This window comes from Castor canadensis, chromosome 3 (genome assembly GCF_047511655.1).
Source record: "Castor canadensis chromosome 3, mCasCan1.hap1v2, whole genome shotgun sequence".
Classification (NCBI taxonomy): Eukaryota; Metazoa; Chordata; class Mammalia; order Rodentia; family Castoridae; genus Castor; species Castor canadensis.
Window position 1 is genome coordinate 176,769,651 of NC_133388.1, and position 24,888 is coordinate 176,794,538.

The window sequence follows — 24,888 nt, forward strand, 5'->3', positions numbered from 1 at the left end:
GGTGATATGTTTAATGCATAATGTATACATAAGCTTTGATATGTATAAGCCTTTTCATATAAATACATAGCCAGCCTTAAATGTGGAGATGGGAAAAGATGTGTGGAAATCCTACGTGTCGTTTGTGTGTGTAATTCATTATGTGCTTGGCACTACACTCTGTGCACTGGGCGTCTTACCAATTCAGCACATCTCGGCTCACTTAGGGAACCCTGGTTATCATTAAATCTGGTGAGGAGATAACTCCTGACATCCTACAGCAATGGTTATGATTTGTCAACTTGCTGCAGTGCAATATACAACTCTTTCCTAAGAGAATTAAAATTACATCTCACTGTTGGGCCTCACTGATTTGCTTAGCATTGTTTAATTCCCAGTGGTAATATTCCAAATGAGAAAAGAACATGCTAGCTAGTATCCCAGAGAGATTTACTCAGAGAATGACATAAAATGAAACTTTAGAGATTTAAAGGACATGAGAAGTGTGTCAGATCTTGTTCTCATGTACAATTACCATCTTTCCCCCATACAACAGGTTGTTTTGGGGGACTATGTGTCTTGTGAGCTTTATGACAGGTAAATCTGGCACAAAAGGTCCTTGAATCCACGGACTGATAAAATTAGGGACACTGCTTTGAATGACAAAGATGACAATATAAGTTTCAAGTTGGCTTAGGGTTGTTGAACAAAACTTTGCATTTTTTTGTGGGTGTGAAGGAGAAAGATATAAGAATAATACTCTGATTCTGAAAAAAATTAAATGAATTTAAATACAATATTTGCAAAGGTCAGATGAGTAGGGATTAATTGCTAATCCTTAAAACACTTAGAAATGTAGTTTAAATGAAACCTATTTGGGCATTTTAATGAGAGACACAAGTGTAAGTAACTCCTAAGAGTTATTTTTGAGCAAATATTTAAGAAACATTGCACCTATTATCACCTATTTGAGAGTGGCTAATGATGGGTCAAACTGGGTGACAGGTGATTAGAGAGGGGTTGTGAATCACAAGACAATAGAGAAAAGCCTTCTTTAATTGAGCTTCATTGCATATGTACCATTCACAACACAGCATCTGGATATGTGGGCTCTAGTCCTTGCTCTGCTTCCAGGGAGCCAATGGAATCATCTCTCTAGACCCCTGCAAACACCTACTTTCATTTCTACTTACAGCGCCCTCTCCAGGATATCAAGGGAAATTACTTTCTCTTTCACATGTCTACAAAGAAAGGATGATAAACACTCCACTGGACCTGGGGTTTCTGATTTCCACTAGCCTCAGCCAATTGCCTGCAGTAATTGGAACACAATTCTGTAATGAACTTTTCTTCTAAAACAAAGCTAGAAATTAATGTTTGAAATGTAAAAGAGTTTAGGGAGAGAAAGAAACTAAAGTGTTTATTGTTCATTCTGCATAATAGGTAGCAGGACCTAATAATCTCTCTAGTCCCTGTTCTCATTTGCCTCTTCCAGGTAGAAGCCAGCGTTTGATATCAGAACTCTCCATGTTTTATAATGGAGCTAAGGGATATGGTTTGTGGGTTTTTTGTGTTTGTTCTTGAAGTTTTACAATAAGCATTAAGCTCAAGACAGCATTTGCAGGGATAGAAATATTCTTTTAAACAGAAGCACAACTAAATTTCTCTACACATTTAAAAATTAAAATGAAATAAAACAGATTCACACTTGTTTGTTTCTGATTATTTTGTTTGCCAGAATCTTGCTCAAAACATTGTTTGACCAAAAAATGGTATTAGGGTTCCCATGGCTAGGCAGAACCTCAGTTATTTCACACCAATTCTCTTGTTCGATGTGTGAACTTAAACATTATTACTTCTTTCTCAATAGAGAAACTTGCCAACTTCAAGGTCGTCAAAATATTAAAAAGCTCATTTTACAAATAATCTGATGCTCCCAGTACACCCATTTTTCTTTGGTTTTTAAACCAAAGCCTTTCCTTAGTTCTAATCAGATATATGTCAGTGCTTAAGTCTAGCCCACACCCCTGGAAAGCATTGGTATCTGTTGTGGGTCACCATTTCCATTTTAATAACATGCTGCTGTGTTGTATGGATGGCTCCTTGTGCAAACTGAACATTTCTTTATTATACTAGAATTTTCTTGCTATTAACTCCCCCCACCCCCAATGAAAAGAAGATTACCATACTTATATATCTCAAACATAAAGTTTTCAGTTACAACTGCCTACCTGGAAGTCATAATACTTTCTCTCATGCAGCAACATTTTGGTGATAAAAGCTTAAGTGGATTTAAAAATTCAAATTGGGAAACAATTTGCACGGATATAGTTGACTAATGAACTTGTTATATGTATGCCCAGTTATTTCTTGACACTGGGTCGAGTGACTTTGTTTCCCATGAAGTCTGAGCTTTCCCAACTACAGAAAACCCTGCATGACGGATGGCAAGATGTCTGTGGAAGAGGAGTAGCAGCTTTGAAATATTCACAACCAACACAATTTTGATTAAAGAAAGAACTCTGTTTTTTAATAGTTTTGATCATTAAAAAAGTTTAAACCTGCATAGCAATCATTTCAAAAATAATTATTTAATGTTCCATAATTAAACTGTACATAACCTAGTCTTGGGACACAGAAGCCAGTGAGGAGTGGAGCTGTCCAGTGCAGTCCCAGCAGCCAGGAGTTGAGTTCTCATTGGCCTTTTTTTTTGTCATTCCATTCATCTAAGTTTATTTGGATACTTGGCACAATCTGGCTCTGCTGACGAGTGGATGAATCTGCACAGGGAAGAGAGAGCAGCTGGACCCCCCTCGGTAGGATTCCTCAAAGTCGTTCAATGTCTCGGTATTTCTTCCTCAGAATAGAGACCTGGTCTTTAAAGAGGACGGGGTCAAGCCTCATCTGAGAGTGGATCAGCGGCATGTAGCCAAACCAGCTGGCAAACGTATTCATGCAGCTCTGTCGTTGGGCAAAGTGGTCAGGGTCAGCCCAACGGGAAGCCCGAGAAGTCTAGGGAGAAGGAGAGAAACCAGGACAGTGAGACAAGGGCAAGGTGAGGTGGGAACACTTTAGAAACTGAGTCAGGCAAGTGGCAATTAGAACTTGAACCTGGCCACCAAGCCTCACCATCCATGTGGGTGGCAAATAAGCAAGGCTCGTGGATGTTGGTTTTATTCTCACCAAAAGATGTTCCTAAGAGAGATGGACTTCACCACTGTTAAGTACACACCCAATCCTTTGAAGTCTTCTGAGATGACTAATACTCTGGTCAGTGAATGATGAACCTTACTAACTGAACCTCTGTGGTCACTAAATATAAGTCTTCTTTTTGCATTTGGGAACAAATACTATGACTAATAATGTATTCCTGCTTTCAAGGTTTTCTAAATCCTTCTTGCTCTCTTGGTTGATTTGGAGATATCAATAATCAACTGTCAGAAGTCCATCCTTTTGTCTCTTCATCCCTTTTTCCCTTCTATCTCTCTATCATTATAAAGTTCCCACTGAATCTTTCGTTTAAAAGTTACATGTACAGATGAAGAAAAACAAAACCCTTATACTTCATTCAAGGTTAGTATTATATAGCAGGTAAAAATCTGTTTTCCCTTCTATGGACATCTCCACTGAGATGACTCCATGAAGCGTAAAGAGGTGGATTCAGATTCAGTGACACATAGGGTCTACTGATATAAGATCTACTGATATAGTAAAATCTCAACAACCTAAGAAGTATTGCCTTTATTACTTCACTGAAATGCCCAAAGATTACTTTTTAAAGGGCAATTAGCCCTTTTATTCTATTCACCCAGACTAGAAAAGAGTAAAAGAGTTATTCTAGACAAGTAAAAAAGATAGCTACCATCTTTTTAGCTCTCTATGTTGCCCTTACGGTTATTTAAATATTTTTAGACCATGTAAATGATTGGCATTGATTTCAAAGAAAGCCTTAAGTGACTTGAGTGCTGAAAGGCAAATAAGCGTATTATCTTCAAAAACTATGTTTTTATGAAAAAAGGAAAAGATGGCTGCTCAATTATGCTACAAACCCATTTAGATAAATAAGCAACTGTTTAAGGTCTATGTGTGTGTGTACTCAGTTATTTGTAGCATCACACACTGTTAGAAATGTACTTTCATGGAAAGGCACAATTTCAGTGTGAGAACCACTCAGAGTCACTTTAAAACTGCTGAGTGTCAACATGCTTGAAAATAACATCAGAGATAAATACAAATGTCAAGTTACCTCTGAGCAGCAGAATAACAAAGCACATTTGTAAAGTGTTTTCATGAAGCTCATTTGAGCCTCCCAACAACTAGGTGAAGTATCTCCCCAAATCACAACATCCCCACTTCACAGACAAGCAGGCAGGTTTACAGAAGTTATAGTTGTTCGTTGAAGACTAGAAAGGGGCAGAACTCAGGCTTCATACTTTAGTGTTTGTAGTAGGAGAACTCTTCCTGGTAAATCAGAGATGGGTAACATATTAATCTGTCCAGTTGAGTTCATATCAGAAGAGATATGATACTAAGAGAAGTATCTTAGGTATCTGTTTTGTTCCTAATTGATGTGGGTTGTGGGACATTTCTGATTGGCCCACTCATTCCCAATGGGCTAGACCCCTCCAGGCAAAAGTGCCCATGTAGGCAAATGGAAATACTGTTGAAAGTTCCAGCTCATTGTTGTTGACCGCCCCCCGACCCCAAAAAAGTCAAGTGGAATCACTCAAGCATCATTTTTTTCTCTGGATTTTAATATTTATTTTGAGTAAAGGAACAAATACTAGAAAAGATGACTTTCCTGGACAATAAGAGCATAAGCTTAGAGCATGACATCCACTTGCCTTGCCAGTTACACAAACTAATGGATATGATGCAAGGAAAGGGCAAACTAATTATATTTAGTTAGTTAGACCCATGGGTTCAATTTAGATTTGTCCCTTCCAAGTGTGAGAAATTACTAGAATTATTGATTTGATAGAATTAGGAAAATTTATGAAAAGGCCACAAACAATCCATAAGAAATCATGTCTTACTGGAGTTGCACCTGTGATTAGTGTATAACTTCTGGAAATTCGAAGAATACTGTTAGCGAACAACATTAGAGAACTTCTGTCTGGGTATGTAGCGGATGATACATACTGCTTAAATTCGAATCATTCTTCTGGTCTTAAAGATTACAAATTCCTGCAAATCCTCTTGCCAGTTCGTTCAATAATTAGAGGGAAGTAATTATTTCCCTTTGATTACAAAGAACAGCTCTTATGTCATAACCGGTGCCTAGAGCAGTGCCTGATAATTATACATGCTCAGTAAATACTGGATGACTAAATTTTATAAATTTAAAATCTTGTCAATTTTTGCTCTTACTAAGTTTGAGGAATGAAAAAAACATCACTTAGGTTAACATGAGGGTAGCTGTGTTTTCCCTTGCAAAACCAGAATTTGCATGATTTATACCTGTTAGAACAAGGCAATGGAAACTCCCAAATAATTGAACTGATGCAATCATGTTAAAGAATGTTCACTGAGGTTGACTTCAATCCTGTGGGGTCCCCCATGATTTAACTTGGGTAGAATTAATGGTTTTACTTGTAGCTTTTGATTTCTTACACATGGTATTAGCGCTACTCAAGAGGAATAAGGTAGAACTTTGGTATATTCAAATGGGCCTGATACTAGGAGCCTGAGGTGTAGGAGAACAGCTGTGGAGTAGGCAGAGTATAGGATTCATCTCGTACTTCTGTCTCTAACCTCCTGAGTGACTCGTGATGAAGTACTTAAATTCTGTAGGTCTTAGTTTTCTAACTTGTAAATAGAGAAAAGTTGGATATTTCCTTGAAAGTATCTGGAATATTAAAATTTTATGGCCCAACAAAATATTTTAATTTACTTTTATAAAAGCTTTCATATATATTATCTCAACCCTGTGAGAATGATTTCACTATCTACAATTTAAAGATGTAGTGAATTTCAGAAGGTAACTGACTTGCCCACAGCTTACAAATGCTGGTTCTAGAATTGAAAACCCAGTATTGTGACTCCTGGTTTTTCACTATTCACCCAACTTAAGAGCAACCACCAAAAAGAAGGCTGTGTTGAAAAGAGTATTGTTTGCTAGTCATTAAATAAGGCACATATAATAAGCTCACACAAATTTGTTGTAGGTCTTTAACACTGCTATGGACTAAATGTTGATATACCCCAAAATTTACATTTTGAAGCTTAATTCCCAAAGTGATGATATGAAGGGTGAGGTGTAAGATCATGAGGGTGGAGTCCTCAAGAATGGTAGTAGAGCCCTTTAAATAGGGACCCCAGAGAGCTCTCCTGCCCTTCTTTTGACCACATGAGAATACAGCATGCGGATGGCTATCTACGAATCAGGAAGCAGGTCCTCACTAATACTAAATCTGCTGATGTCTTGATTTTTGAATCTCCAGCCTTGAGAAGTATGAGAAACCAATGTTTGTCATTTAAGCTACTCAGTCTATGGTGTTTTTGTTATCACAGTCCAATAGGAGTAAGAAAAACTCTGAGGAACTATCTTTCTTGTGTTACTTTATATGTTGCATGAGAGCTCTATATTCTTGGCAAAAATACACTCTTACTTGTATCTTCCTAATTACAGAGTGCCAATCATTCATTTCTTCAGAGGTTTCAGATGTGGTGCACTTCTGTGTCTCCTCATCAAACTCCTAGATAGAGTACCTGGAGGAACACAAGTCCTCAACACGGTGGGTGAACCAGCAGTGAGCGAAACGAGGAAATAACGTTCTCTTACTCTTACCTGTCCCATCATTGTCTCCTTGTACTGTTTTTTCTGGGTCACTTTGATTGGAGGCAATTTTGTCACAGCAGACACCAGGAAATTCATGAGAATGTCCTCACAATTGGCCAGTTGGTCCACCATGTTCTTCAGGCTGGCTGGCAGGTAATGGGAGTACAGGTAGTGATAATATCTGTAAAAAGCCAATGAGAGGTTTCACAGAGCACATCATTAAAAATGGCAAGTAGACTTTAAACATACAATCATTCTTTGAATCCCTACACGTGCCATTGATAGCACTGATAATAATAGTGATCACCTATATGGTATCTGCTATATGCAGATAATATTCTAAAGTATTTTACAAGAAATGACTCATCTAATAGTCACAAGGAATCCATGGGGCAGGTGATATTATTATTTCCATGTTACAGACAAGGTAACACAGTAAACAGATACACACAAATGCTGTTACTGCTTGCCTGTCTAAATTTAATATCCGGCTTGTCAGTTAGAAGGAGAATACTTAGATAGCAAGAGAAGTTACTTACAAATGATACAGATCATTTAAATGAATTAGATTCACCGTGTAGTGGTGGCAGGTGAAAGGGGAACGGAGAACTTTTAAGAGGTGAAATCTCGAGATTCATATTTAGTCAGCCTAAATAGTTATAATTGGGCATTTGCAACCCTATCCCTGAGATGGCAAGATTCTCTATTCTTCATTTAAAAAGATTTATTCATCCATCCATCCATTTATCTATCTAAGACTACTGGTGTGTTTGCTTTATAAAGACAAAGGACTCAATCATTAATGACTGAGTGGGGGACATTAGCTATCAACACTTACTGGTCTGGCTTTACATACCAACCATGCAAAAGTAAGTGTCCATTTTATATCTCCATCCGTGACTTTTTCAACATATCCTTTTGGATGTCTCCACATGTCCAAGACTGAACTCCTGTATTCTCTGTAATATCCATTCCATCTGTAGCACTTCCCATTTCTGTTGATGGCACTGCATCCTTCCATTTCTCACAACATTAAAAAACTTGGGAGTCATCAAACTTTACACCCAATCTGTTAGGATATCCTGCTGAAGCAGCTTCATTATGCCCAGAATCTGGTCACTACTTGCCATCTCCATTGTTCAGTTTTGTCCCAGGCTCTAGCATTCCTCACCCTGAAAATGTCAATCAGCTCCTGATAGGTTTCCCTGCTTCTCCCTTGGCCCTCTTATATCCTATTCTCAACACAGAACCCTGAGTGGGTGTGTGACTCATAATTCCAATGTCTTCTCTGTTCAAATCCCTGTACTGGCTCCCCAGGTCATTTAGAGGAAAGGTCAAGTCCTACTGCCTCTGGGCTCCCAGACCTCTCTGCCCTCCTCTTACCCACTCCACTCTAATCACCAGTCATGTTGTTCTTCTCCATGTTCTTCCAACATTCTGCCTCTGGGCTCTAATTCTTGCTATTCCCTACCATGCCAGAACACTCTTGGATAACTTTCTTTTACTCTCCAGTCTGCTCATATCCTACCCAATGAAAGATCACCCTTGGCCACTCTCCAACCTTTCCTATTTCTGCCACTCCTGATACTCTACTCTTTTCCATTCTGCCTTTTTGCTATATCACTTACTTCCTTAACTTCTTACTGTGTCTCTCCTTGTTAGAATATGAGCCCTGCACTTGCAAGGTAGTTTTTCTCTTTTACTCAATGGTGAACATAGCATTTAAGTGACTACAGCTGCTTGTTTATATTAATTGTTGTTATTCTCAATGTTCATTTGCCCAATACGTCCGAGTGTATCTTTATGCTTCAGCTTCACTGAAAATTCTACTTTACCTTAATTTCTGGAAATGCAATGAGCCAAGTTTTATTGCTTTAAAAACATACATTTGCCATATTGATGAAACTTAAGCAGGGATACAGACTAATTTTCATTAATGTTAACAAGATTTGGCCTAAGTTCCTATTTATACTGTTACCAGAAATTAATATAAGGAGCTCTATAAAATGTCTTAGAGCAATGGCTAAACTCCTTACTTGTGGTAAATAGCAGCTCCTGTCAACACCATGGAGTAGTCGTTTGTCCACTTGGATGTATACCCCCACCGCTCCTTGGAGTTATCCCAGAAATGGCTGCGTGCAGGATACCCCACAATCCTCTCGGGGAAACTCTGCCACACTGTAAAGGCAAAATCCACCTGCAAGGCAGAGCACAAGCCAAGTAAGCAATCAACATCGCTAACAAATGTCAACAAAACATTACCTTCCCCTGCTAATTTATAATATGGAATCCCGGGACTGTTTCAAAACATTAATTCCACATATTCATCAGCAAATTAAACTGACTACTTGACATTTGCCCCACAATTATGCATATTTTAACAAGCTCTCTTAAAGAAACTTTAGATTAGTGTGGAAATGAAAGAAAGAAAGAGATAAAGAAAAGAAAGTTTGCAGATATGTCCTTTATAAATTCAGTCTGTTCAAGCTAAAAACCAAGCCCAAAAAGCAGTTGCTACCCCCCCCACTCCCTGAAAGTGCGTGTGACTATTGTTTCATAGGAGGCACAATGACATCTGTTTTATAAAGGAAAGCAGATTTCCTGCGCACATCTAGAGAGTGAATATACAGGATACATCCTAACCAGCATATATCAAAGCCCAAGTGACTAACATTCAAGCATCCTCTCATGAGCAAAGAAAAGTTTTTTTTTTAAATTTTTTTTAAAGATCACAAGTATTATCAGGAAGACAGAGACGATATAACAAAGAAAATATAGTTCAGGCATCACTAAGCGGCAGAGATAAGATTTGAACCCAGGCAATCTGGTTTCAAGTTCAGTGTATATTGTTTCCTCTCTTGCTGCAGTGTTAAAAACAATTTATCTTAAATTCAAGTTATAATTAATCCTGTGACCTTTGCCTTATTTCTTCTTGATAAGCCATAAAAATGAAAATTTCATTTATTCTGCAAATATTTCAAGTCCCAGTACAGTGATAGTGCCGGGGGACTGAAGCTGCTGCTAAGTCAAGGACCTGTCAAAGGGCTTCAAAGAGCAAGTAAGTATTCACAATGCCTCAAAGGTGAAAACAACCCAAATTCCATCAACTGATGAATGTGACCATTCAACATAAGGACAAAATGGAGTGCTATCCAGCTACAAAAAGGAATGGAGTGCCTCAAAAATATTGTACTAAGTGAAAGATACCAGGTTAAAAAAAGGCTATATATCATGATGCCGTGCATATGGAATCTCCAGAAAGGGCAACTCCACAGACACAGAAAACAGACTGGTGGTTGTCAAAGGTGGGGACATACTGCTAATTGGGCTTAGGGCTTCCTTTGTGTGTAACAAAAATGTTTTGGAAGAAGACAGTGATGACTATACACGTTGTGAAAGAACTAATGCCACCGAGTTACACACTTTGATATGGCTAATTTTATATTATGTGAATCTTACCTCAATAAAATAAAAAGATGGAGCAGGTCTAGACCAATATTTCCCAAGACTTTTGTCCTAGTTCCACACTACATACTCAATTACTTAGGCCATATTTTTCTTTAAAATACTATTTTTTTTTTTGCATCAGTCTATTTCTAAGAAAAATGTCATTCGAAATCCTAGGTTTGATTACTGGCTATATTATTTTCTAGCAAACATGAAAGGAAAGCATAATTGTTAAAAGATACAATATGCTTACAATAATTCATTTCAAACTATTTTATGTACATAAAGCATCATTTTGAAAACACTGGCCCAGGTGAGTTTTTTAAAAATCCCACTATCTCCAAATTCTTCAGCCATAGTTAGAAGTCACTTGGCAATTCCATATATTAAATGAGAGAATTTTAGTAACTGGAAACAATGCAAGGAATTTTGCAGATTGTGTGAAATTCTTTAAAATAATCAAAACGGAATGAGTATATGGAGTCACTTCTTTATAAATAGCCATACACTGAAATTTATATGAAACTCCAATTTGGTACACATGATAGTTAATTTTGTGTGCCAACTTGACAGCACCAAGAGGTACCCAGATTAAAGATGATTTCTGGGTGTGTCTGTGAGGATATTTCTGCATGAAATTAATATTTGAATGGGTAGAATCAGTAAAGCAGATTCCCTCCCTAGGTGGGAGGGAATCATTCAATCCACTAAGCTCCAGAATAGAGCAAAAAAGAGTGGAGGAAAGAGGATTTGACTCCTTTTTAATTCCTGCCTTCAGGTTTGTACTGGGACATCTTCTTGTTCTACCCTTGTACTGGGACTTAACCATGGCTATTCTAGTTCCCAGGCTTTCCAACTCTGATAGGATTACACCACCAGCTTTTCTGTGTTCCCAGCTTGCAGGTGGCAGACTGTGGACTTTGTAGCCATTGTATCATATAAGTTAAGTCCTCATAATAAATCTCTACTGGCTCTGTTTCTCTGGAAATCCTAATACACTGTTATCTCCAGATAAGAAAGACTTAACAGAGCTTGTTCCCAGAAACTATTCTTTCTGGAGACAGTGAAAGAAATAGGGTGGAGAAGCAGAAAACTTGGTGGGGAAGGGAGCATCTCAAAGTTAAAAAGACAGTGGGGGTGGGCAGCATTTTTTTGAAAACTGAAATTAGGTCATAATAGCCTACACATCGTCATGAGCAGTCAATACCAGACGTGCCAACTGATGGGATGGTGCAGCCTGTTGTCAAAGAACTCAAGGGCTGTCTGCACTACTCCTTGGGGCTTTCCATTATTCTCTGAAAAGTATACACATGCACTGCCAACTACTATAGAACCCAATGGGGGTGTTTTCATCACATGAATTTCTTACCATCTCAAAGCTGTTTTAAGTCATTTCACAGAGACTCAAAAAGTAAATTTAGATAAAATTATGATTCTTGTGATAGCTCTACTTTCATGCAGATCATTAACACATCAAAGAAGGCAAAGGTCAGCATAAGGCCTTTTCTCTTAAAAACCAACATCTGTTTTCTTTTGAGGATTTGTAGCAACTCACATAAATATAAAAAACTATAAATCAACTATATCTAATACCCTTTATGGGAAGCTGTTTAAAAATCTATCCTTAATGCTGCAGAAAGACATTTACACAAGCTAAGACCCCTTAGAAAGGGAAAAAAAAAATTGAACCAACATTTAGTCACCTAAAAAAAGAGAACAGAGAAATTCTTGTCCATGACCATTTTAGGCAACACAACCACTCCACAGATCAGCAGGCAAAAGCAAACCAGACTGCCAGCCTCCTAAATTTACATATCATTTTCAACCCACGTTGACTTCTAATTACTTCACATACAACACATGTTCCTCCCAGCATGCCTTGAGCGGTTGGAATTGCTATTCTTTGAAAGGAAATTCACCAGCACAATGATGCATCATAGCAGCGGGACATGGGAAAACAAAGCCTAGAGTGAGACTAATTGCTTTGTGTCAAGGGAAGGTGTACGATGAGTCATAATCCAGGTCATAGGCTAATAATTTAAGTACATGCTGTGATTGTCCTGACCATTCTATTCCACCATGAGGATGTGTCGCTTTTGCTGCTTGCCCTCTGATATGCCCTGCTCTGTGCCCTGGGTTCCTGGAAACCTAGTGTGATGGTTAATCTTGATTGTCAACTTCATGGATTTGGAGATGCCTAGGAGATTAGTCTGGGTGTGTCTGTGAGGACATTTCCACAGAGTATTAAATGAGGGATGACCATCCCATAAATAAGGAAAGGATGAAGAAGCAAGTTAGCAGGCATCCATTTCCATTTTCATTCTCTCTCTGATCTCTCTGTCTGTCTGCCTGTCTTCCCCCCCCACCCCCGCCCCCGGCCTCCCTCTCTTCCTTTCCTCCTTGGTCTCCACATGAGCTGAAACCACTAAAACTCTGAGCCATCTTCTCTTCCTCAGGTTGTTTTGCTCAGAAATTTTGCCACAGCAATGATGAGATGCCTAACACACCTAGGGACAGCACCACTTGGTCTTCTTTGCTAGCCTCTTCCTCTGAGTTCCATGCCTCTGGAATTTGGAAGCACCATTCCTTCTCCTGCCCCCTCAAGCCCAGGGGTAGAAAAGGCTTCCTATTCTTGCTACTCACCAGGTGCCTCACCATCTCTTATAGACTCTGTCAACTTCATTCTTTCTCCCCAAGCAATCCCAAATCCTTTCATTTGAATCATCTCATCTGAATTCTGTTTGCTGCTAGGACTTTGAAAGATACAGGCAGGGACTATGTAACCCAAGCACTTGGCATAGAGACCAGAAGAAAGAAACCTCTTAATAAATACTTATTGAATGAATGTATTCCTGGGATGCCAGCTTCCCTTTACAGGAAGATGCAAACAGAGAAATGCAGGCTGGGGTGTTCTGTACTTTCTATTTCATAGCCATTTTTCCTTTGAATGTTAAGCATATCTTCAGCCTCACAATCCACCTTCCTGCTGATGCCTATGTGATACAATTGGCTTCGTGTTTATCCTTTAATCCACACAGCACTCATCCCCGCAACCATTCATTCAACAAGTATTTACAGAGCTTTGGCTACATAGAAAGAATTTGAACAAGGTGAGGCCAAGGACATTTTGTTTTGAGATTATTTAGGTTGCCCATGTATGTAATGTCTGTTCAACTTCATCTGATGGAAATGGAAGCAGCAGTGGAATTTCAAGAAAGAGACACTGAGCTGGCCAGTGTAGGTCAACACCAAGTTCACCATTAGAACCAGACTGGGGTCCAGGAGAGTGCCAGTATCTGAACTGAATAGAAAAAGTGATTTTAAATAACAGAAGGAAAAAGAATAGGAGGGGAAAGGATAATTAGTTAAGTCTCTGTGTCTTTTAGCAGTTACTATTAATAATGCATTTCTGTTATACTATGTTTTTTATATAGCTGTCTTTGGTCCCATCTATGGCTTAAAGTATGGTTTCAGAGATCAATACTCATTCAAGTTGTAAAAATTGGTTTTCTACCATATCTATCTTCCTTCTTCTCTCTCTTCTCCACACATATTCTTTGAGCAGTCTTATTTTTGGCACAAATATCTGAACTCCCAGTCTTAAAGTGAAACAGTTTGCTCTTACATGTGGGGAAAAAAAGAGAGCCATTTAGATCAAGACAGAAAAACTGCTTTTAGAACCCAAAATCATGTCCTCTAACCAATAAAACATACAGGACATAAACACTAGGATAACTGGGGAAGGATGGAAGAGGTTGCATTGAACAGAGATCATACTAAACAGGTCCTCAAGCCCCTTTGTGCTGCACACCTGCCCACAGCTGTGCTGGATAGAAACAAAAGGAAAGGGAAGACAGAAGGGGAGAGGTAAGGAACAGTTATGCAAATGAGGAGCCAATTAGCAGAGAAAACAAAGGGAAAAGTGCCCTCATCAGGGTGCTAGGTGGTGGCAAGGTGCTAACAGGAATTGGGCTAATTAAAACCTATTCTGCAGGAGGTTTTGAAAAATGTTTCCAATCCCACAAAGGCATGGGCCAAAGAAGCGTAACCACCTGGGAACTTGGGGCATCTACCTGAAGGGGTCCCACCCACTCCTCAGGTGTGGTTCTTACCTCTGTTGTTGAAAGCACAGTGTCTTCGTCAAGGCTGAGCACAGCATCTGTGATGATATTGTCATAGGGCAGAAACCGGCTGCTCATAACCTGGAGAGTAGGCATAAAGTAGGCAGGAGAGAGGGAATGGGAGGAAAGGAGATGTAACTTTAGAGTCTTGTTTCAGGAAGATTCACCCATCTCCCACGTCATAAAGAATGCTCCAGTTAGAAGAGACAATGAAGGTCACTTCATATTAATGAAAGGAACAGTTCATAAAGAGGAAATATCAATCCTTAACATATATGCACCAAACACAATGGTAATGGTACCCATCTACATTAAAAAATACTCTAATGGCCCTAAGACACAGATAGATGCCAACACAATGATAGTGGAAGACTTGACTACTCCACTGTCACCAATAGGTAGGTCATCAGACACAAGATTAGCAAAGAAACTTCAGACCTACTCCACCCATAAGAACAGAGTATTTCACCCAACAACTAGGCAATATACAATCTTTTCTGCAGCTCATGGAACTTACTCCAAAATGGATCCTATTTTAGGACACAAAGCAAATCTCAACAAATTCAAGAAAATCGAAATAAACCCTTGCATCACATGAAATCACACTGGAATAAAACTAAACCTCAAAAATGAAAGAAACCCCAGAAAATATTCAAACACATGGAGACTGAACAACATATTGCCGAAAAACCAATGGGTGACCAAAGTAATAAGGGAAGAAATCGAAAAGTTCCTAGAGTCCAATGAAAATGAAAATACAACCTACCAGAATCTGTGGGACAGAGCAAAGACTGTGCTAAAGGGAAAGTATATATCTGTAAGTGCCTACATTAAAAAAACAGAGACCTCTCAAATAAACAATATAATGAGGCACCTTAAGCTCCTAGAAAAACCAGAACAGACCAAACCAAAACCAGCAGATGGAGAGAAATAACAAAGATCAGGGCCGAGATCAATGAAATCAAAACCAAACAAACTATATACAGAAACAATGGAACAAAAAGTTGGTTCTTTGAGAAGATTAACAAAATTGATAAACCCTTAGTCAATCTGACAAAATGGAGGAGGGAGAAGACCCAAACTAATAAAATCAGAGATGAAAAAGGGACATAACCATAAATACCAACAAAATCCAAAGAATCATTAGAAAATACTTTGAAAACTTATATTCAGTAAACTGGAAAATCTAGATGAAATGCATAAATTCCTAGATGCATATGTCCAACCAAAATTGAACCAAGAAGATATTAACCACCTAAGTAGTCCTATTACATGAAATGAAATTGAAGCAGTAATAGTCTCCCTATAAAGAAGAGCCCAGGACTTGATGGATTCACAGCTGAATTTCACAAAACCTTTAAACAAGAACACCAATATTCCTCAAACTTTTCCAGGAAATAGAAAGGAAAGGAACACTGCCAAACTCATTCTATGAAGCCAGACATAAACCCACGCATCTATAGACAACTGATCTGTGACAAAGGAGCCCAAAACACACTATGGAGAAGAGACAGCCTCTTTCAACAAATGCTGCTGAGAAAGCTGGATATCCACATGTAGAAGCCTGAATCTAGATCCTTGTCTTTCATCCAGTACCAAAATCAACTTGAAGTGGATCAAAGACTTTAATATAAAGCCTGAAACTTTGAAACAACTCCAAGAAGCAGTAGGAAATACACTGGAACAGATAGGTATAGGGAACGACTTCCTAAACAGAACTCAAAAGGCTCAGCAACTAAGAGAAACAATGAACAAATGGGACTGCATCAAACTAAAAAGCTTCTGCATGGCAAAGGAAACAGCCACCAGACTCAAGAGACAGCCCACAGAATGGGAGAAAATCTTTGCCAGCTACTCATCTAATAAGGGACTAATACCCAGAACCCATAGGGAACTCAAAAAGCTCAGTTCCCAAAGAATCAACATCCCAGTGACGAAATGGGCACATGAATGAAACAGGGAATTCTCAAAGGAAGAGGTACAAATGGCTAGTAAATGCCTGAAGAACTGTTTCACCTTCCCTGGTTGTAAAAGAGATGCAAATCAAAGCAACACTTAGATTTCACCTCACCCCAGTTAAAATGGCCATAATCAAGTGTAATAACAACAAGAAATGCTGGCAAGGATGTGGTGAAAACAGGAATCTTTATACACTGCTGGTGGGAATACAAATTAGTTCAACCACTATGGAAAGCATTATAGAGATTCTTCAAAAGACTAGAGATAGAACTGCCATATAATCTAGTGATACTGCTCCCTGGGCATCTACTAAAAAATGTAAGACAGGATACAGTAGAAATACCTGTACACTGGTGTTCATTGCAGCACTATTCACAATGGCCAAGCTCTGCAAAGAACCCAGATGCCCTACAACTGATGAATGGATCAAGAAATTGTGGTATATATACACAATGGAGTTTTACTCAGCCACAGGGAATAATGACATTTGGTTTGAAGGAAAATGGATGCAACTGGAGGACATCATGTTAAGTGAAGTTAGCCAGGATGAGAAACACAAAAGCTGCATGTTTTCTCTCATATGTGGAAGACAGATCCAAAATATAAACATGTACACAAAAACAAGCATGATCATATATAAACTCAGAAGCAGAGCATGTTTGTAACAGTGGAAATACTCTATGGAGCACAGAGAAAGAGAGAAAGGAAGAGCGAATGATAGAGCATCAGTAATATTGTATAACATAAGATGTGAAGGTAGAGGATATAAGGACACGCACTGAAAGCTGTTGAAAAATGGGGGACAGGAGGTAAAGGGGTAAGGGAGAGCAACTGAAGGGATTAAACAGCCCAAAGTATAGCACACCCACAGTGGGCATACATTGAGACACCCCTTTGAACTTCAACTTAAAATATTAATAACGAAAACCAGGATTGTAAAATAGGCACAGTGTGTGCAGTCGGAGGTACTAGTGGAGGGGGGAGGGTGAAAGAAGGAGATTAAGGAGACAGTATATGGTTGATGGACTTCATATACCTATATGAAACAGAACTGAAAAACCTCTTGCAATTGCTTTGGGTCGATGGGGAGCGGACTGAGGGGGAGATGATGGGAGAAATATAAGTAATTAACAACATAAGTCCGATTGGAATTGTGACTCTGAATCTTCCCCATGTATATGAATATATCTTAATAAAAATTTTTATAGTAAAAAAAAAAAAGCAAATAAGAAAACGCACAGACACACACAGAAAAAAGAATGCTCCACTATCATGTCATCCCTCCACATAGAAAGATGTTCACTTCCTACCAGTAAAGACTCCTTTGATCAACAATTATTGGGCACCTTTGGTGTACCAGGCACTTTGCTGGTCAAAGGGAGGATGAATATAAATAAGATATACATTCGGTCTTTGAGGAACTCAAAGTGTGTAGAAACCAATAACCAGATGATTAGTTTTAACTCAAAGTGAAAAATGTCAGGAGACCAGGGGATGGCACAGCCAGCTGCCAGGAAGAAGATATGAAGGCTTCATAGAAGTAGTGACATTTCAGCAGAACATTAATAGGTAGGAATTCGCCAGGCACAAATACAAATGGCTGACAGGAACTAGCAAATGCAAAGAGACAAAAGAAAGAACCAGAGGGTAGGAAAGAGTGGGGCAATGATTCCAAGCCTGGAACACACCACTGGGAGGTCAGACTAACGTAGGAGTGTGCAAACATTTATAAATTTAAATACATATTTATTCTAGCATAGATTATAAAGAATACACATATACATATATATTATAGCTATACCCATAAGAGGTAGGAATAACAGTTTATAAATAATTTCACTAAAATGAAAAGTTTATTGAAAGAAAAATTTTCAATGAATAATACACATAGTCCACAGATTTAGAAAGTTGTGAAGGTGGAATATGAATCAATTCTGGACAATTTAAAAATGTGGTAAAATGTGTGTGGGGGGGGTTGTGGGTTGAGGGGATCAGTTGGAAAAATAGAGGCTGGAAAAGTCACCTCTTGATAGAACCAGCTTACTTTTGTGTTGAGTGTACCATATGTTAACTAATATTTTTTGAACATTTAGTATGGGCCAGGAAATGTTCCAAGTAGTTTTATGATTGTCTCATTCATCTTTACAATAATTTTATCTTATAGGGTAGGAAACTGGGATAAAGAAAGGTTACATATTTTGCCTAAGATGGAACTCTGACTTCTTCCCTGATGACTGAAGAGTCTTCTGACTGAAGAGCCTTTTAGCCACTGTGCTCCAACCATCTCAGGTTTGGAAAGAACCTCAAAGTGAATGTAGGGACAGATGTGACATATGTACCTTCACCACCTTCCTTGTTATGACAATGATCTGAACACACTTGTTGATCTGAGAGACAGGACACGCTTGCCATTGACTTTGAAGGCACAGAGGCCAAGAAATGAAGGGCTGAATGCTGGAGACAAAGGGAAAGGAGGAAAAAAGACACTTAACAGGCTGCCAAAAGAAGCCCAAGCTATGCTTATATCAAGAAGCCAACTTGTTCAAGGGCCTCTATTCAAATCTGGGCTACATGCTGGAAACTCCTGGAGATCTTCTGATGCTAGCACAATGCTTATCTGTGAGCTCCTGGGATGGACCTACAATATAAGTGACTGCAGGGTTGGCTCCCATACATCTGTCAACTGGATTAGGGTGTCTTTTTAGAAAATCTTCTCAGGCTTTCAAAATAAAATAAAATATAAAGCAATCAGCAACCCCATATACACAGCACTCAGAAATCTCAGACTGGAGCAATTCTCCTGCTACTGTTTACAAGTCCACTGAGTAACGCAGAAACCACCAGCTGGCAGCTTAGCAGCATACTGACCTTTCCCTCGTTCAGTCTGCAGGGGAAAATTGCAAAGACAAGAATTTTGTAGCTAAAGCAGCACACACATCAATTTTGAATTCAAGGCTAGACATGGAAGCCTTAAGATGGAGAATAGGGAAGACATGGGGCTTCTTAAGATGGAGAATAAGGAAGACATGGGGCTTCTACCTCATCATGGGCTCAACCTTTGGATCTAAAGGAATCTGCTTCCTTTTTCTGTTGAACCTACTTCATTTATAGGTTATGAGCCCATTATCCCACCACTTCCAAATTTTGGTGTAAAAAATAGACGGTTTCTTTCAAATCCATTCCCTCAGCTGCCCTCATGTAGAGGTCAATGCTGAGTGAATTGGGCTTGCCCTGCTAGTTCATTTAAAAAATATTTTGCTAACATGTGAGAGCCCAACTCCTTTGGTACTAACAAACATGACCGAGATTCAAGAAGTTTATTGTATAGTGGGGAAGATAAGAAATGTACATAAATAAAAACACAAAGCACACAATGTTTTTGAGCATCTGTGATGTAGTTATATTTCCCAGTACCTTTGTGGATATGATATCATTTGATTCTTTTAGGTATCTTATTTGTTGGTATTATTATTATTTCCTTGTATTTAAGGAGAGGTTGAAGCACAGATATTAAGTAACTCACCTTAAGTCATACAAAAGTAAGCCTGAGTCTAGAGCCCATAGCATAAATCATGAATGCAATGTTGCTTAGAAGAGCTGGCACTTATTGAAGCCTTGTTATATGCATAACAGGCACAGGGCTTAGCATCTGATGTGCAATATCTCACTTCATCCTCAAAGTGGGCCTATGTCTTAGCCCAGATTCCCTAGAATATAAAGCCTGAAGTGTAAATGCTTCACTAAGCAGTACAATCCCAGGGCACTGAGAATCAGGGAAAAGGCACAGAAACCACATGGCCCACTAGAATTGTTGGCCAGAGTGGAGGCTACGATTGAACAAATTGCCAGGAGCCCAGATGCAGATATAACTAGGAGAATTTGATAAAGCCAATGAGAATTTGATAAAGCCAATGAGACAGGTACAATTATTTTCATCACCAATTTTTTTGGGAGGTGATACTGGGGTTTCACCTCAGGGCTACATCCTTACTAGGCAGGCGCACTCTACCACTTGAGTCACTCTGCCAGCCCTCTTTTTTTTGTGTGTGTTGGGTGTTTTCGAGATAGGGTCTTGTGAGCTATTTGCCCAGGCAGGCTTTGAATTACAATCCTACTGATCTCTGCTTCCTAAGTAGCCAGGATTACAGGCATTGAGCCACCAGCACCCAGCTCATTATCATTTTATAAACAAGGCAATTGGACAACTGGGAGTGTCTTTTCATTGAGAGTGAAAATATAAAGTCAGTCAATGAGTCACATCATGGAAATGTAATGCTGCCTAAAGAAATCAAATGGTTCCCAATTAGGCAGACTGGATCCTGTCTAAATATCCTGATACATCCAAACAAAGGTGACCAGAGGAGATCTGGTCACCCAAATAAACACAAAACACTCAAGAATCCCAGAGTTCAAATTTGCCTGCATATATCTGAGCACTGTTCAGGGATGCGGACATTGTATGGCACATTATGGTTCTGTGGGAGGCTATTCTACTGAGGAGATGAACACAAGGGGTTGTAGGCAGGAGAGTTTTATAAGCCAGTCCTTTTTGTGAAACCATATATATGATGAGATGAATTCACAAGCATGAGAAAACTAACGTAAGGAAGCCTCTGGTTGTCCTAATGCCCATCTTTTCTTATTAAATGCTCACCAACCAGCTCTCTGACAACCACTGTGCTTGATTCCAGCCCCATGAATACTGTTACTATATTTGTCATGTTCCCTACTGACTTGCAAGTCTATTACACAGTGCAGCACACAGTAGGTATCATGAATGGGAATTCAATAGATAACGCACTGACCATCTTTTTCTCCACAGGACTATGAAATCCTCATCGCGTTATGTTGAAGCATATGAAATTGCCACTTTTGTTGAGTCAAATGATGATTTCAAATGGTTTTACCTAATAAATTGATATTTTTTGTCATTTTGGCTCAAGGATATTTTACTTAGTATGAGCCAATCTCTCATGACCTGACTCCTTGGGGGCTGGAAAAGGAAGTCTCTTAGATAATATGTATTCATCAATCTCAATTTTGTTTAGTGCTGGCTGATTTCTTCACAATGGGAAAGATCTACAAGAAAGCAACACTCAGCAGCTGAAGAAACACGTTCACTTTTGATGTCTGACTGCCAATGGTGGAAGAAATGTCAAGAAGGAGGTAGCAGAGGAGCTGAAAAGATACATATTTGCTTTAGGAGGGCAGCAAAGACTTAGGGCAAATGGCAAGACAGAAATTAGAGGTAGGGAAGGACACAAAGCAATCTGGGTAGTTGGGTACGGTGTCTGTAAAAGAAGACGATGACAGAGATGATTGGAAGGCTGGCCAGGGCCAGGTTACACATGGCTTCAAATGTCAAACTCAGACACTAGCAAATGGAACCCCTAAAAGGCCACAAGATGATCAGGCAGCTCTAGGCATAGTGGACTGGAGAATGGAAACAGGGGACGCCAGTGGGGCTGCTCTAGAGAGAGTCTAGAGCAGGCATCAAAGCAAAACTCAGGTGAATTATCCTTTAAAGAAAGCTATGAAGGAGAACTTATGTCCCAAAAGACATAACTCATTTGGATTAATCAGCTAAGCAAACCTCGTGCATCGTCCATCAACCTCATCTTTATCCACATCATTTATGGAAAGGGTAATGTTGCCAGGGCCTGAATTCATTTACTCTTCATAGCAACCCTGGGAGGTACGCATTATTATTTCCATTTTGTGAATGAGGCAACTGAGGGTCCAAGAACTTAAGTATATGCACAAAGTCCACAAAGTCAAAAGCTACTGAAGGATTAGTATGAAGACCCAGGTTGTGCTGATTCAGAAGCCGATGGCTGTCAAAACTAAGAAGGTTCTGAGTCAAGCGCAGTGTTAGTAAATACAATCCAGGCCTGGCCGCTCTTAGGGGTAGAAGGAAGTCTTGTAGCCAGCACCCAAAGTGCCCCAGGGAGAACTGAAACTTCCATGGTGGCTCCACATTTTGGTTCCCTTCCAGGCCTACCTTGCTCTCTCCTTCAATAACGATGACAGGCACAGCAGTGGCAGGCCAGCGGTGTTTGGCTGGTAAGGGCTTGTCACAATTCCATAGAACTATTATCTGAAAGACAGGGATCATAAGATGGATGGTTTAGGTGTGTTTATGTAGCCCTCCGACCCAAATTTTTGTTGTTGTTGTTTAGTTTTGTTTTTGGTAGTACTGGGGTTTGAATCTAGATCCTCATACTTGCTAGGCAGATGCTCTACCACTTGAGCCACTCCACCAGCCCAAAAGTTCTTCTTATAGACAGAGAAAGAGAAGGAGGGACCAGAGATCTCTGCAAGGCTGATATCAAAACTGAATTTTATTTCACTTTATTTTTAATTTTTTTATATTTTGCAAATTAGCTACTCCTTTTGTCCCACTTTTTTGTTTTCAGTACTGGGGTTTAAACTCAGGGTCTCACACTTGCAAGGAAGGCACTCTGTCACTTGAATCATTCCCCCAGGCTTGTTTTTGCTTTAATTTTTGGATAGGATTTAGTGTTTTTGCCTAGGATATGCCGCAGATCACAATTCTACCTATGCCTCTGTGTGGTGGATTATGGACCTCAGTCACCATGTCTGGTCAGTTTGTTGAGATGGGAGTCTCACTAGCTTTTTGCTCAAGCTGGCATCGAACTGTGATTCTCCCAGCATCTACCTCTCAAGTAGGTGGTATTATACACGTGAGCTGCCATGTCTAGCCCCATCCACATTTTTTATTCGTGAATATTAATTGTACACTATAGGGGTTACATTGTGATATTTCCATACATGCATATAAAATACTTGGATCATTTTCACCCCTATACTCTTTCTTGTCCCCCTTCATTCTCATACAATTTTCAGAACCACATCACTTCAACAACCAGAAAAAGAGGACAGAAAGAATAACCTAAAAGAACTATGCTCAGGGGCATAGGGAAAGCTGGAGGAAAAAGAAGTAATTTCAAGGTTGGCAGAGTTTAATGGAGTGGTTTCCTAAATTCCAATATCTAAAGACAATGAGTGAGATAGAGACTCTGGTCAAGTTAAATAAAAATATATACTAAACATGTGAACATCTGCTGTGAACTTGTGCTATACCAGGCAATGTAGGCTAAATAAAACAAGATAGAGTAGGCTGAGCTCATGCTTTGGATTCATCAGTAACGGTTGCTGATTTTATGTGACTTTATGATTTCCAATAAAGGCATTTAGTTAGCAAAATGCACACTTGAACATGATTTCATTCTTTCCTCATTTGATACACTAATTCACAAATCAGAAAAACCACTGCTCTAGTCTGGGAGTGACACTGATTTGGAAAATATTGCTACCATAGCTGTCATCTTCTACTTGACATTTTCTCATTAGTCATGATTACTGTGAAAGAAAAGTGGAGGTCTTCTGATGCCAACAAGTGTTTCTTCTATTGAAACTTAGTGTTCTGGCTTCTCTGATGCTATGCTGACATTTTGACATTTAAAAAAAATAAAGAAGAATGAAGGAGATTGATGGAAGGGATGAATACAACTATGGTATATATTTGGTAAATGTCACAATGTACCCCCAGTACAACAATAATAAAGAATGATGAAACCAAAATAATGTGCTTATATTCATTTCTGTATTTGTTTATTTAATGGGGATTGATCTCAGGGCTCGCACCTTGCACTTGTTAGGCAAGCACTCTACCACTTAAGCCAAACCCCCAGCTCCTTTGCTTTTAGTTTGTTTTATAGATGGGGTCTCTTTGCCTGGGCTGGAGTTAGCCTGAGAGCTGCCTGTGTCCTCCTTTGGAGTAGCTGGGATTACAGTATATGCCACAACACCTGACACCCTATACTTATGTATTCTTTAGACACAGAGTGAGTGTGTGTGTATGTATATGTGTGTGTGTGTGAGTGGGTGTGAACCTTATACCAGCGCAATGGCTTTCAGAAATCCACCTAAACCTGTGCCAGATTTCACTTCTGAGAACCTCCAAGTTGTTTGGGAGTGATGAGGCACCTCAAACGAAAGGATGATGCTCACTGAGTCCTGGGAAATCAAATGTAGAACAGGTAAGGAGCAAGGGTGCTCTGACCTACTGAGCTGAAGACAAGTGCACTCACCTGGGCACAGTACTGGGACTTGGCTGCAGCCATGAGAAGCTTCAACACTGGCTGGGACTGAGAGACCAGGGGGGTCACCGCGTGAATGACTGCAGTGAATTTGGAGGGGGGCTTTAAACCTGAAATGGAGAGGAGAGAAGAGCCTAATGGAGCACTGAAAAACAAGACTGAGAAAATTACTCCTTCTTGCTCTGTTGCTTCACCCTGGAGCTAATGTTCCTTTCTAGCATATTTTTCCTTTGCTTCTTATGTCCTGACAGAACAGAAACAAGGTGAAAAGCTGCTACTTAGCTACTGCCTCAATCTATAGACCTCAATAATTTACAGATCAATGTCCATTTCCAGGTCCTTGTACACCCTTTCCTGCCCTTGGTGATGTTGATTTGATCTCCCTTGGGCTTTTCAGCTACCTATTGTCTAAACACAGCATATGCAAACGTACCTCAAGAAAGTTCTGCTTGTGTATCTTAATATGGGTTTAAGTAAA

At 39.4% G+C, this 24,888-nt stretch overlaps 1 protein-coding gene across 1 annotated transcript in view; it reads right to left on the reverse strand.

Annotated features, from left to right (window-relative positions):
* Window positions 1-2,481: 2,481 nt before the first annotated feature.
* The window catches only part of Ext1 (exostosin glycosyltransferase 1), a 264,049-nt gene continuing 241,642 nt past the window's right edge, over window positions 2,482-24,888 (reverse strand). Inside the window, exons 6-11 of the mRNA XM_074069097.1 lie at window positions 24,402-24,520; window positions 22,289-22,384; window positions 14,320-14,409; window positions 8,797-8,957; window positions 6,770-6,941; window positions 2,482-2,991 (exon numbers count right to left, since the gene is read on the reverse strand). Coding sequence (XP_073925198.1) covers window positions 2,806-2,991; window positions 6,770-6,941; window positions 8,797-8,957; window positions 14,320-14,409; window positions 22,289-22,384; window positions 24,402-24,520 — 824 coding nt within the window. The 3' untranslated portion in view covers window positions 2,482-2,805. The remainder of the gene's footprint in view (window positions 2,992-6,769; window positions 6,942-8,796; window positions 8,958-14,319; window positions 14,410-22,288; window positions 22,385-24,401; window positions 24,521-24,888) is intronic.